Raw genomic sequence first — 14,581 nt, 5'->3', positions numbered from 1 at the left:
AAGTTTCATCAAGTTAAGTCAAATGCAGTGGTGCAAGCTTGATATAAGTTTCATCAAGTTAAGTCAAATGCAGTGGTGCAAGCTTGATATAAGTTTCATCAAGTTAAGTCAAATGCAGTGGTGCAAGCTTGATATAAGTTTCATCAAGTTAAGTCAAATGCAGTGGTGCAAGCTTGATATAAGCTTTATCAAGTTAAGTCAAATGCAGTGGTGCAAGCTTGATATAAGTTTCATCAAGTTAAGTCAAATGCAGTGGTGCAAGCTTGATATAAGTTTCATCAAGTTAAGTCAAATGCAGTGGTGCAAGCTTGATATAAGTTTCATCAAGTTAAGTCAAATGCAGTGGTGCAAGCTTGATATAAGTTTCATCAAGTTAAGTCAAATGCAGTGGTGCAAGCTTGATATAAGCTTCATCAAGTCAAATGCAGTGGTGCAAGCTTGATATAAGTTTCATCAAGTTAAGTCAAATGCAGTGGTGCAAGCTTGATATAAGTTTCATCAAGTTAAGTCAAATGCAGTGGTGCAAGCTTGATATAAGTTTCATCAAGTTAAGTCAAATGCAGTGGTGCAAGCTTGATATAAGTTTCATCAAGTTAAGTCAAATGCAGTGGTGCAAGCTTGATATAAGTTTCATCAAGTTAAGTCAAATGCAGTGGTGCAAGCTTGATATAAGTTTCATCAAGTTAAGTCAAATGCAGTGGTGCAAGCTTCATATAAGTTTCATCAAGTTAAGTCAAATGCAGTGGTGCAAGCTTGATATAAGTTTCATCAAGTTAAGTCAAATGCAGTGGTGCAAGCTTGATATAAGTTTCATCAAGTTAAGTCAAATGCAGTGGTGCAAGCTTGATATAAGTTTCATCAAGTTAAGTCAAATGCAGTGGTGCAAGCTTGATATAAGTTTCATCAAGTTAAGTCAAATGCAGTGGGGAGTTTTCACCATTTTGGGAATGGGGCCAGGTCCTAGGACCCTTTGGATTGGGAAATATCACATACTTTTGCCTTAAATTGGGAAATAAATGTTGTTGATTTTATGCTTACAAATACTTTAAAATGTATAGTTAAGGTGATTTCAGTATAATATTTTCTAAGGTTCAACTTATAGGGCTGGATTTGGACATATTTGACATGTTTACACTTATTAAAAACATATTCTTTTTTTGGAAACCTTTCATTGGGAATGTTTAGGTCCCATTTGGGAAAAATATATACTTTTTTCCATTGGAAATGGGTCCCCTTACAGAACGAACCCAAATTTGACCGAAAAAAAAAGATGTCAATGCATAAAAAAGTTATCAATAGGAGACCACTTGTCTACTGTTTTTATTACAGTAACCTTGACCTTGACCTGACTTCCCCTAAATGCAATCACATGCTTGGTTCATGTAGGCTACCTACACACAAAATGTCAGTGCAATACCTCTATCCAAACTGAGCTTATTAACCCTTTGCATGCTGGGAAATTTGTCGTCTACTAAAATGTTGTCTGCTGAATTTCTAAATTTAGCATTTTCTTCGATTTTTTTCAAAGAAAACAATCAGAATAGCAAACAGTTTGGATCCTGATGAGAAGCCACATTCTGTGGCGTCTCATCTGGATCCTAACTGTTTGCAAAAGCCTTCAAAATTCGGTTCCAGCACTGAAAGAGTTAATAGAATGTTATTTCCTATTTTTAGTAACAGGGACTTTGACCTTTACCTTGCATTAACGAAATACAATTCAAAGCTAGGCCTCCATGAAAGCTTCTTATAAGTTTCATTGGGATCAGTTGATGCAAACTGAAGTTATTGACCAGAAACTTGCTCTTTGCTGTATATATTTATTTTTGATAACAATTACAAAATTTCAGTGTGATATCTAAATCAAAACTTAAGTTAGAGAGCAGAAATGGCTCCTCTTTTTCTCCAAACAGTGACATTGACCTTAATTAGACTTACCCCAAATACAATTGAAAGCTTGGTCTTGATGCAAGCTTGCTATATACAATGATTCATCAAGCTCGGTAGAGGCAAACTCAGATAACTGAGTTTGTTTAAGTCTTTTTAAAGCATGAAGCCCAGCTCCCCTCTCAATGGCCCTTAATCATTTTCACTGCTTACTCTTTTGTTTTACTTCTAAGAGAAAATCCAGCAATTACAGATAAACTTACAAAGAATCTGTCAACTGGACCCAGGATTTCCACTGTTCACTTCTCATTTTACATCTAAGAGTAAAATACAACATTTAAGATAGACTTCAGAAAAATCTGAAAACTGGCCGTATGATTTTCACTGCTTAATACTTGTTTTACATATAAGTGAATAACCAACATTTTCAGACAAACATAAGACAAACATGAAAACTGGCCCCAGGATTTCCACTACTTATTACTTATATTTCATCTTAGATTCTTGCATCATTGGCATCAGAATAAAGCCATGTATACACATAATAATGACCAAAACATAAACATACAATATAAACTTTTTTATTTTGAACATTTGGTAAATACATGTTCTAAATAAAAGGCTAATTGGAGGAACTAGGCAGTAAAAACAGGGGGGTTTCAAGTAATTTTTGGGAAAAGGAGTCTGGTCAAATTGGGATTTTTTTAATCGATAAAAGTGGCAAATTTGGGAATTTTATCGACAAAAAGGACTAGATCAAAGTTATATATTTTGTTGGATGTTTAAAAAATAAAGTTGAGATATGGAGTCTTATAATCATAAGTCATAAGAGACTTCTTTCTGAAAAAAGTTTTTGGAAATTGTGTTGTTGTTTTTTTAAATAATTTCGGTTTGGAATCGGGTCTGTTTGCTTAGGAATTGGGTCCGCATTACAGCCTTTTTTTACATAGCAGAAAAAAACCTGAAAAAATGTATTACAACTCTGCAAACTGGCCCAAGGATATTCACTTACCAAAGGACTGCCATCCCCTGCATGAGTACATGGGTCAGAGGTACTAGAGGGCACTTCCTGTTCTACCTCATCCAAACACTGAAACAAAACTAGCAATCATAAGCTACTGCATCACTTGAGTCATGCTCTGGAAAAAATGTGGTTTGATGCATATGCGCAGTCTCGTCCCAGATTAGCCTATGCAGTATGCACTGGCTAATCAGGGATGACACTTTCTGTTATAAAAAGGATGTCTATTTTCTCAACAAGAGTCCCATGCAGACAGCAGAGGCTAATCTGGGACAACATTTTACGCAATTACATTAAGTCCTGTTTTCAAATAGCAGTTCTCAATTAAATTCATTGGCATGAAATTGTATGGTTTAAAAAAATATATTTTAAAAAAGGAATTTGCTGAGGTCAGTCTCCAATGGGTTTATGAACGATTAGTACTAATCCCTACTTATCAACCCACACAAAATTAACAGTATCAATATAGCTCAACTGCTCAAGCATTTTACAGGAAATATTAAATGTCAGCTGTAAGTACACAGAGCAATGCTCTCTCAGCAGAGTCAGGATTGCAAAACATTCTGCACTTAGAACAGAAGTAAACTCTACAGATTTAAACTATTCTTGGAGTGTTAATTTAAGAATTATCCTTATGTGTTTATTGATCTTTTATGTCTATATAGAAATTGCTGGGCTTTTCAAGTAAGAATATTTTTTTAAATTCTACGTCATGAAGAAACAAGAGCACCGCCTTTGCTGCTGCAGACCGCTCATTATCCCCACGCTTTTTGAAAAAAAGGTGGGGATATTGTGGTTATCTCCGCCGTCCGTCCGTCCGTCCGTCCTGGCCACTATCTCCTCCTACACTAAAAGCACTAGAACCTTGAAACTTACACACATGGTAGCTATGAGCATATGTGGGACCCTGCACTATTTGGAATTTTGATCTGACCCCTGGGTCAAAAGTTATAGCGGTTGGGGTGGGGCCGCGTCAGAAATTATCACTCATTTTTTTAGGTTATTTTACATTTACTTCTTTATTTCTACACCGATTCACTTCAAATTGATACTGGACCTCTCTTATGACAATACGGTCAATCTCAACCATGCATGGCCCCATTCCCAACCCTGGGGCGCCCCGCCCACATAGGCCACACCCACCAAAAATTTCCATTTACTATAATTTTTTCATTTCTACACGGATTCACTTCAAATTGATACTGAACTTTTGTTATGACATTAGGGTCAATCTCAACTATGCATGGCCCCAATCCCAACCCTGGGGCGCCCGCCCACATAGGCCACACCCACCAAAAAATTCCATTTACTATATTTTTTTTCATTTCTACACGGATTCACTTCAAATTGATACTGAACTTCTCTTATGACATTAGGGTCAATCTCAACTATGCATGGCCCCATAACCAACCCTGGGGCCCCGCCCACATAAACCACACCCACCCAAAATTGCCTTTACTATAATTTCTTCATTTCTACACCGATTCACTTCAAATTGATATTGAACTTCTCTTATGACAATACAGTCAATCTCAACTATGCATGGCCCCATTACCAACCCTGGGGCCCCCCGCCCACATAGACCACACCCACCCAAAATTGCCTTTTACTATAATTTCTTCATTTCTACACCGATTCACTTCAAATTGATACTGAACCTCTCTTATGACAATACGGTCAATCTCAACTATGCATGGCCCCATTACCAACCCTGGGGCCCCGCCCACATAGACCACACCCACCCAAAATTGCCTTTTACTATAACTTCTTCATTTCTACACCAATTCACTTCTAATTGATACTGAACTTCTCTTATGACAATACGGTCAATCTCAGCTATGCATGGCCCCATTGCCAACCCTGGGGCACACCTAGGTCAAACATTCGGCGTGGGGATACGCGTCGGCCTCTGCCGCGCCATTTCTAGTATATTTTCTTTTTAAAGGTGAAGGGACTCTCATTTTCAATCACAAAGGAGGGAGGGGTGGAGTGAAGAGGGGTGTATAGTGTGGGGTGTGGACATTTATGACATTATCTTCCAAAAATACGGAAAAAAAAATGCGAAAAAAAAAATAAATTCGGGGGGGGGTGCATTGTGTGGGGGTGTGTGTGGACATTTATTACATTTTCTTCCAAAAATGCGAAAAAAAGGGGAAAAAAAAACGGGTGGGTGGGGGGGGGGGTGGGTGGGGGGGATTCTTGGGTGCGATGGTTGGACGGTATTTCAAACATAAAATAATAAAAATAAATATTTGTGTTTTTTAACCGTTTCATAAAAAAAAATGAGGAGGGGGGGTGAGGTGGGGGGGGTATAGTGTGAGGGTGTGGTGGTAATTTGTGAGATGATCTTAAAAAAAAAAAAAAAAAAAAAATAGGGGGGGGGGGGATTCGGGTGGGGGGGAGGGGGGGGTGGGGGGGGGATTCTTGGGTGCGATGGTTGGACGGTATTTCAAACATAAAATAATCAAAATAAATAGTTTTGTTTTTTAACCGTTTAAAAAAAAAATTGGGGAGGGGGTGGGGGGGGGTATAGTGTGAGGGTGTGGTGGTCATTTGTGAGATGATCTTAAAAAAAAAAAAAAAATAAAAAAAAAAAAAAATAGGGGGGGGGGGGGGGGGGTTGGGGGGGGGGGGGTTGGGGGGGGGGGGGGGTTGGGGGGGGGGGTTGGGGGGGGGGGGGCACGGGCGATGGTTTGGGTGGAGTCTATTGTGGTATGTCAGGTAAGAGTAGTTTTGTCAAAGTATCAATCAAATCTAATCATAAATAAAGAAGTTATGGCAATTTTAGAGAAATTTAATAATTTGACCTTGAGAGTCAAGGTCATTCAAAGGTCAAGGTCAAATTCAACTTGCCAGGTACAGTAACCTCATGATAGCATGAAAGTATTTGAAGTTTGAAAGCAATAGCCTTGATACTTAAGAAGTAAAGTGGATCGAAACACAAAATTTAACCATATATTCAAAGTTACTAAGTCAAAAAAGGGCCATAATTCCGTAAAAATAACATCCAGAGTTATGCAACTTGTCCTTTTACTGTACCCTTATGATAGTTTGCGAGTGTTCCAAGTATGATAGCAATATCTATGATACTTTAGGGGTAAAGTGGACCAAAACACAAAACTTAACCAAACTTTCAATTTTCTAAGTATAAAGGGCCCATAATTCCGTCCAAATGCCAGTCAGAGTTACATAACTTTGCCTGCACAGTCCCCTTACGGTAGTTAGTAAGTGTTGCAAGTATGAAAGCAATAGCTTTGATACTTAAGGAATAAAATGGACCTTAACACAAAACTTAACCAAAATTTTCAATTTTCTAAGTATAAAAAGGGCACATAATTCTGTCAAAATGCACGCCAGAGTTATCTAACTTTGCATGCCCAGTCCCCTCATGATAGTAAGTAAGTGTACCAAGTTTGAATGCAATAGCATTGATACTTTCTGAAAAAAGTGGACCTAAACGCAAAACTTAACCAAAATTTTCAATTTTCTAAGTATAAAAAGGGCACATAATTCAGTCAAAATGCACGCCAGAGTTATCTAACTTTGCCTGCCCAGTCCCCTCATGATAGTAAGTAAGTGTACCAAGTTTGAATGCAATAGCATTGATACTTTCTGAGAAAAGTGGACCTAAACGCAAAACTTAACCGGACGCCGACGCCGACGCAGACGCCGACGCCGACGCCAAGGTGATGACAATAGCTCATAATTTTTTTTCAAAAAATAGATGAGCTAAAAAATTGGGGGGTGCGGGGGGGGGGGGGTATAGTTTTGAGGGTGTGGTGGTCATTTGTGAGATGATCTATAGTGGTATGTCAGGTAAGAGTAGTTTTGTCAATATCAGTATCAATCAAATCTAATCATAAATAAAGAAGTTATGGCAATTTTAGCAAAGTTCAATAATTTGACCTTGAGAGTCAAGGTCATTCAAAGGTCAAGCTAAAATTCAACTTGCCAGGTACAGTAACCTCATGATAGCATGAAAGTATTTGAAGTTTGAAAGCAATAGCCTTGATACTTTAGAAGTAAAGTGGATCGAAAAACAAAATTTAACCATATATTAAAAGTTACTAAGTCAAAAAAGGGCCATAATTCCGTAAAAATGACAATCAGAGTTATGCAACTTGTCCTTTTACTGTACCCTTATGATAGTTTGCGAGTGTTCCAAGTATGAAAGCAATATCTATGATACTTTAGGGGTAAAGTGGACCAAACCACAAAACTTAACCAAATTTTCAATTTTCTAAGTATAAAGGGCCCATAATTCCGTCCAAATGCCAGTCAGAGTTACATAACTTTGCCTGCACAGTCCCGTTATGATAGTTAAAAAGAGTTGCAAGTATGAAACCAATAGCTTTGATACTGTAGGAATAAAGTGGTCCTAAACACAAAACTTAACCAAATTTTCAATTTTCTAAGCATAAAAAGAGCATAATTCTGTCAAAATGCCAGTTTGAGTTACATTACTTTGCCTGCACAGTCCCCTTATGATAGTAAGTAAGTGTTGCAAGTATAGAAGCAATAGCTTTGATACTTAAGGAATAAAATGGACCTAAACAAAAAACTTAACACAATTTTTCAATTTTCTATGTATAAAAAGGGCACATAATTCTGTCAAAATGCACGCCAGAGTTATCTAACTTTGCCTGCCCAGTCCCCTCATGATGGTAAGTGAGTGTACCAAGTTTGAATGCAATAGCATTGATACTTTCTGAGAAAAGTGGACCTAAACGCAAAACTTAACCGGACGCCGACGCCAAGGTGATGACAATAGCTCATAATTTAAAATAAATAAATAGATGAGCTAATGATAACACAGACTGTTCTATATGTTTGAAGGGCAATGAATGCATCAGTTGGTGTAACACGTTTGCAGCTTTCATCTTCACATCTGGCACCACAATACGCCTCAGTCCAAATTGTAAACTCGTGTTAATTCATGCATTTTTTGTTTTCATATTTATTCCAATAATTTCATATTTAACCCATTACCACTTAGATACGTATTTTGTTGCATTTGTAGTCCCTTACAAAGTTAAATTTAATTAAAGACCTTTCTTACTGGATTCAAGTTTTAAAGCCTTCATTTCCTTCCCTAAGATACTGATGAGCAGCAAACAGCATAAAACCTGAACAAACTGCAAGTTACTCGCAGGCTGTTCTGGTTTTATGCTGTTTGCACATAGACATTTTCACTTTGCTTCTGGGTGGGACAGGGGTAATTAATCCATAAAACTTTACCCAGTTTCCCCTTGTTTTATCAGGTATTTGAAAAAGTTAAAATAATAAATAAACTTAAGTTTGTGTTGATCCCTTTTGAGAAAAGCTTGATTTAGCATTCATATAATGGTCAAGCATCTCTGCCCAATTGTTTGCATCTGAGCATGTCCAGACTGTCATTTTGTCATTCAAAGTGCAAGTTTGAAATAACCTACCACAAATGTTCATCATCATAAGACAATGTGAGGCGTGTAACACCAGCCATGCTTCCTCAAAGATCAAGGTCACAATAAGAGGTCAAAAGTTAAATAAGGTCATAACACAACTTGTCCAGACTCTTTCTTTGTTATTTGTCTTGCACTTTAAAAATAACTTACTACAAATGACAAGAGTGAGGAAATAGCATGTTGCATGGAACACCTGTACCTTGATTGTTAAGGTAACTCTTTGACTCATATCTCAAATTTTTCCTTAGAATAGCATGTCAGGACTGTTACTTTTTCATTCATTTTGCAATTTTAAGATGATTGCTACAAATGATTTCAATGAGGAGAGCTTGTGGCGTAAAATACCAAACTCCCTATAAGTCAAGGTCAAATGGTCATAAAATAGCTTTTCCTAACTGTAACTTTATCAGTCATCATGCAATTATACAATTATTTTCCTCAAACGTTCATCGTTTGCTGACTCTGTGTCATGTGTAACAACGTCTCCAAGCCTCAAAGGTCAAGGTCATTCATTAAGGTCTGAGGTTAAATTGGGCCATTTAAAGGCTTGTCCAGACTTATCTCCATAATTCATTTTGCATTTACAGCTCACGTGACAACATAAATTGGTGAGCTGTGAAAATACAAATCTAAGTGTAAAGGGTTAATAAGTCAACTAATTGTTACTTGTGCATAGATAAAAAGAGTTTGCTGTCCAATAGTCATAATTTAAACACTGTCTCTACCATGATTGATAACAAATTGTGAGATTTAAGCTTCAAACAAAGCCATAAGCCCCATCACTCATCATTAATATTCAGCTTTTATGAATCTCATTACCCAATCTATGAAATACAAAGAGAGTTGATCGCAAAACTGCTCTACAAACGCTTAAACTCTGCTTCAGATACTAGAGCTGCAACGATTCACCAACAGCTCGATTCGATTCGATTTCGATTTCAGACACTCCGATACCGATTTTTTCGATTCGATTCATCTTCAAACCTATTTTTATCATATTTTCACTCTTATGCCTCAAAATTAACATTTCTGTTCAAATGTGATTTCAATAAAACACATAAAAAATAATAGCAAATTAGGACTCAATTTTAATATAAAAACTTCTGACTAGAAGATTGTGTTGATTACACAATAATATAAAAAATCAAAAAAAAAAATCATAAGGACGTATCTGGAATCAGTTGAATGGTAGTACTATCACTATTACATCTTTACCCAAAACCGCTATAAGCATGTCAACCACTGTGCCATGACAGCATCACCTGTTACCTGTAGGACAAATCACATTCTCTAATAAACTTAACAAAACTCCAACAGAAATAGAACTACTTTTCTGGCTGGCGACTTGAGTAGTTGCACTTGTGCGACCTCTTTGTCTTGCTAAATCAACGTTATGTTTGCGTTTGACATATTGCATTAAATTAGATTAGTGTGGACTTAGTGTACGCCACATCCATGAAGCACAGTTTACACTTTGCTTTATTGGTAGGGCTACCATCCCGAAACCCAAAATACTGCCACACTTTTGATTTTAGCTTCTTAGGCGCATCTGATAATTTCAATTTGTCGGCAACAACTTGTTCAGCCATTTTGACGCTTTTTCCGAAAGTAGACCGTAACGGGCTTATTGATTGGATGACTAAAGTAATAAGCAACCAATCGCGCGCGTCGTAATTACAGGTAAATATAAAACCTACACCTTCCTGTATCAATAGTCAGAATACAGCGCGCTTTACGTATCTATGTATATATATGTATATATGTTAAAGAATCGAATCGAATTTGGTAGGTTTGGTATCGTAATCGAATCGAAGCATTTCGAATCGATTTTCGATGAATCGGATCGAATCGTTGCAGCTCTATCAGATACAACAGTGTAACACTCATCTTACAACTTGTGAGGTAACCAGGGAAATGGGACACAAACAATTCTAAGTTAAACAACATGTATGAAGAATTCTTTGCGTTTCTTCACTGAAATAATTGCAATTCTGCTATTTTAAAGGGATCTTTCCACGCTTTGGTAAATTGACAAAATTGATAAAAGTTGTTTCAAATTCGTAAGTTTTCGTTTTAGTTATGATATTTGTGAAGAAACAGTTATACTGAACATTAACCATGCTCTAATACAGCCATTATATGCATCTTTTGACGATTTTAAAACCTAAAAATTATAAAGCGTTGCAACGCGAAACGATTGAATAATTTGGAGAGTTCTGTTTTTGTCGTTAAATTTTGTGAAACTACGAAGATTGCTTATATAAGGTATAAAATACGTCAAAAATGTGTACTCGGCGGAATAGCTCAGTAGGCTAAAGCGGTTTTACTCCAGGACTCTGGCAGGACTCCAGGGGTCACTGGTTCGAAACCTACTCCGGGCAATGTTCTTTTCCTTTTTTTAATTTTTTTCTTGATTTTTTACTGGAGCTTTTACGATCCAATGTTTACATTTATCAATATAAAGCATTTAATGAATAAGTTAAAAAAATGCCAAAATCTGTGAAAAGGCCCCTTTAACCTTTACCACTTAGATACATATGTGTTGTCCCTCAGAAAGTTCAATTTAATTAAAGGCCTTTCTTACTAGATTCAAGTTTTAAAGGCCACATTTCCAAACCTTAGATACTTATGAGCATCAAACAGCATAAAACCTGAACAGATTGTGAGTTACTCGCAGGCTGTTCATGTTTTATGCTATTTGCACATAGCTTTTTTCACTTTGCTTCTGAGTGGAAAAGGGGTAACCTGGGAAATGGGACACGAACGATCCTCAACAGGTTCTGTCATCTAGAATGTGGCCTATGTGTAACAAAAAATATTTCTTTTTATTAAGGACATTTTATTTTTTTACAGCAAAGAGTACAAAGCTTGACAGAAGATTCAATCACTTTTTATTTTTTTACAGCAAAGAGTACAAAGCTTGATAGAAGATTCAATCAAAATGCTGATAGTTGGAAAAATTATAACTTAACTGATTGCCCATCTAAAAAAAGCTAAGTAAATTTATATCGCCTTTCCAAGAAAGGCTGTGTAGTTACAATTGACTGACTCCTAGCACATTTCCAAACAAATTGCTGATTTGTGGGGTTTTTTAATTCGGAAAAACATTTATTTTCACTACCAAAAGGAGTATTTTGCTGAATTATTACTACCGTTATTGCAATTCCTTCGCTTTAAACATATTTATTCATGGCATACAAAGAGGCAATAGTAAAGTCAGACAATTAAAATATTTAAGAAACTGATATTTTATAAAGAACTTCCTTAATGAGAAACCATGACCAAACATGCATTAATAACACAATCATATGAGATATAAAAAGGGGCTTTAATGCATGTGCAGAAATTGTCGTCCCAGATTAGCCTGTGCAGGACACTTTCTTCCTAAACTGGATCTTTGCGAAAAAGGGACTTTCTTAATACAAAAAATATTATACAAGCATAAAGTGTCGTCCCAGATAAGTCTGTGTGGACTGCACAGGCTATTTTGGGATGACACTGAGGACATGCATTTAACCCCTTTTTCACAGAGCACTGCCCATATATGATCTCATAACAAAACGCAATCAGCAGCTTCAGTGCAACTGGTTTACCATATGCCAATATTTTTTAAAACAAGGATTTGTTCAGACTCTTATCAGCAATGTAACATTCAGTGGGCACATATAATTGCTTAAAGATCGGATAATTTCTTCCGCATAGGTTAATGAACCATGAAAATTGCAAAGCTGTGCATTAGATGAAGTATGTTTTTCTTCTTTGAATGAATAAATAGGGCAACATTTTGTCATAAATCTGCAATTGCGCATCAGTAATTTTTATCCTCATTCTTTATCTAATTGGCATAACAAGTTGCCACTACTTTACAACTTAACGTGCATGTGTGTGTGTGTGGGGGGGGGGGGGGGGCTTAGAGTCTAGGGGCCCGGATTCATAAAGCTCCAATGGGAAAGGTGCCATTACTTTACTTGTGAAACATATTAAGTGTCATGGGGCCAATATTCATAAAGCTCATGTGGAAAAGTTGCCATTACTTCATAAGGTAAATAATAAATAAATTATTAATATTTTCTCATTTTGCCAGCATGCTAACATTGCATGTTTAATACAACCTCCCCCCCCCCCTGAAAATTTCACTTTACAACTACTTAAGTTAAGATGTCTATAAGTGGTTTTGTGAATACAGACCCTGGACAATTGTTCACAGTCTGTCTGGGTGGGATTCCAAAGTGGACCTTTCCTGATATCAGCCATATGTTGCCACTATCAAACTGTCCATGCAGATAAGTAAAGGTAAATTGTTCCATTTGTAACCTTCTTAAGATAATTTGTTCTTAAATGTTGGTCTTAGGTTAGGTTTCATAAATATCCTACAACATTGTCCTCTTATACCACAGATTAAGTACTAGTATTTTGTACCATTTTGCAACATACTGGTGGTGTAGTACAGTTGAATTCCAGTAAAGGATGTGTGACTTTTACTTTCCAGTCCATGATGCCTTGATCTCGTACTGGAACCCCTTTTATTAAGACCCTATCTGAATCATTGAGATGATCCAAAGTTGATGTATTATCTAGATCTTGCTAAGAAACAGTTTCATGTTACAAGCTAATGTGAACACAAGCACAATCTCATGTGAACATGACCTATTGATATATAAAGTCAATAGAGTACTTCTTTTTCCTCTCACGTTTACATAATCATAACATTAAGATGATCTGAGGTTAAATCATTTTCTAGATATTGTGCTTAAGTGAATTTCATGTCACAACCCCTGTGACCTTGACCTTTGACCTTGAGACCTCAAAATCACTAGGCTTCATCCTTTCCTACCAAGTACCATCATACCAATTTGTATGATCACAAGTCAAACCATTCTCTAGATATCTTAATTTCAAACACCAAAAGGTTTATGGACCTACTGTCCATACTTCTGACCGACACACTGAAAGGTGCAAAGCACAAGACCTACTGTCCATACTTCTGACCGACACACTGAAAGGTGCAAAGCACAAGACCTACTGTCCATACTTCTGACCGACACACTGAAAGGTGCAAAGCACTAGACCTACTGTCCATACTTCTGACCGACACACTGAAAGGTGCAAAGCACAAGACCTACTGTCCATACTTCTGACCGACACACTGAAAGGTGCAAAGCACTAGACCTACTGTCCATACTTCTGACCGACACACTGAAAGGTGCAAAGCACTAGACCTACTGTCCATACTTCTGACCGACACACTGAAAGGTGCAAAGCACTAGACCTACTGTCCATACTTCTGACCGACACACTGAAAGGTGCAAAGCACAAGACCTTGCTTCTTAAAAACACATACCAAAAACATTTGTAATGTGTTGTGGTCAATAGTCACAAGAGTTCAATAGCACAATTTCTCGTTCTCATATGACAACACACATATTTGTTTCTGATAAATTTGTTCTCAATTTTTGATCTCAGTATGTGTTTTTTTTCACATTTTTTGAGAATTGGAAAAGGAAAAACAGCGTACTTTTGACCAAAATTGGGAAATTGGCAATGTGTTGTTTTTTTTGCAAAAAAATACTTTAAAATTGATAAAAAAATTGTTCTCCATATTATATTATTAAAAGTTAAACTTATAGATATGGAAATAAAATTAATTTTACTTTTTTTTTAAATTTCATTTATTGTCTACTGAATGTAATGACTAGTGTAACTGACATTTTGTAAATTTTTCAGGAGTGCATATTTTGTAAAATACATTAAGAGCACTTATGTTATTTTATGCATTCAAAATACTCAGCATTGAAATTATGGTAACTGTTCCTGTCTTGATTATTTATTTCGTTTTAAAAAGACATCTCAATTTGGAGTTTTGTTTTGTATTTACCCTTTTTTTTAAATACTAATACACAAATTGGAATACTGAAAAATGCTAATAATTTTAATAAAATAGTTGTTTGCTTCTTCTTTTTACAAAATGTCAGTTAAATTACTTTTTACATTCAGAAGATGGCATGTATTGGCTCATGTTAATTTGGAAAATATGGGGGAAAAAATATTTGTACCAAAAAGGTCGTCTTTATATGTTATATATATATACATTATATAGACTGTTTAAAACCAATAATCATACACTTTAGAAGATGCAGAATACTAAATGCTAGAATTACCAGATATCACTGCAAACCATGCTTATGACAGGTGGGTAAAAAAGTCAATTTTAATGTACTTTCTCTTAATTGGA

The 14,581-nt window shown here is 36.3% G+C and overlaps 1 protein-coding gene across 5 annotated transcripts in view; it reads right to left on the bottom strand.

Moving 5' to 3' along the window:
• LOC127844593 (TOX high mobility group box family member 4-B-like) overlaps positions 1-14,581 on the bottom strand; it is a 98,254-nt gene that overhangs the window by 44,733 nt on the left and 38,940 nt on the right. For all 5 annotated transcript variants that reach the window (XM_052374981.1, XM_052374979.1, XM_052374980.1 and 2 more), the window contains one exon: positions 2,897-2,974. Coding sequence is in view for 2 of the 5 variants with exons in the window: in XM_052374977.1 (XP_052230937.1) it covers positions 2,897-2,974 (78 nt within the window). In the remaining 3 variants the exon portion in view is untranslated. The remainder of the gene's footprint in view (positions 1-2,896; positions 2,975-14,581) is intronic.

Source organism: Dreissena polymorpha, chromosome 9 (genome assembly GCF_020536995.1).
Source record: "Dreissena polymorpha isolate Duluth1 chromosome 9, UMN_Dpol_1.0, whole genome shotgun sequence".
Classification (NCBI taxonomy): domain Eukaryota; kingdom Metazoa; phylum Mollusca; class Bivalvia; order Myida; family Dreissenidae; genus Dreissena; species Dreissena polymorpha.
This window is presented reverse-complemented; position numbering and strand designations above follow the sequence as displayed.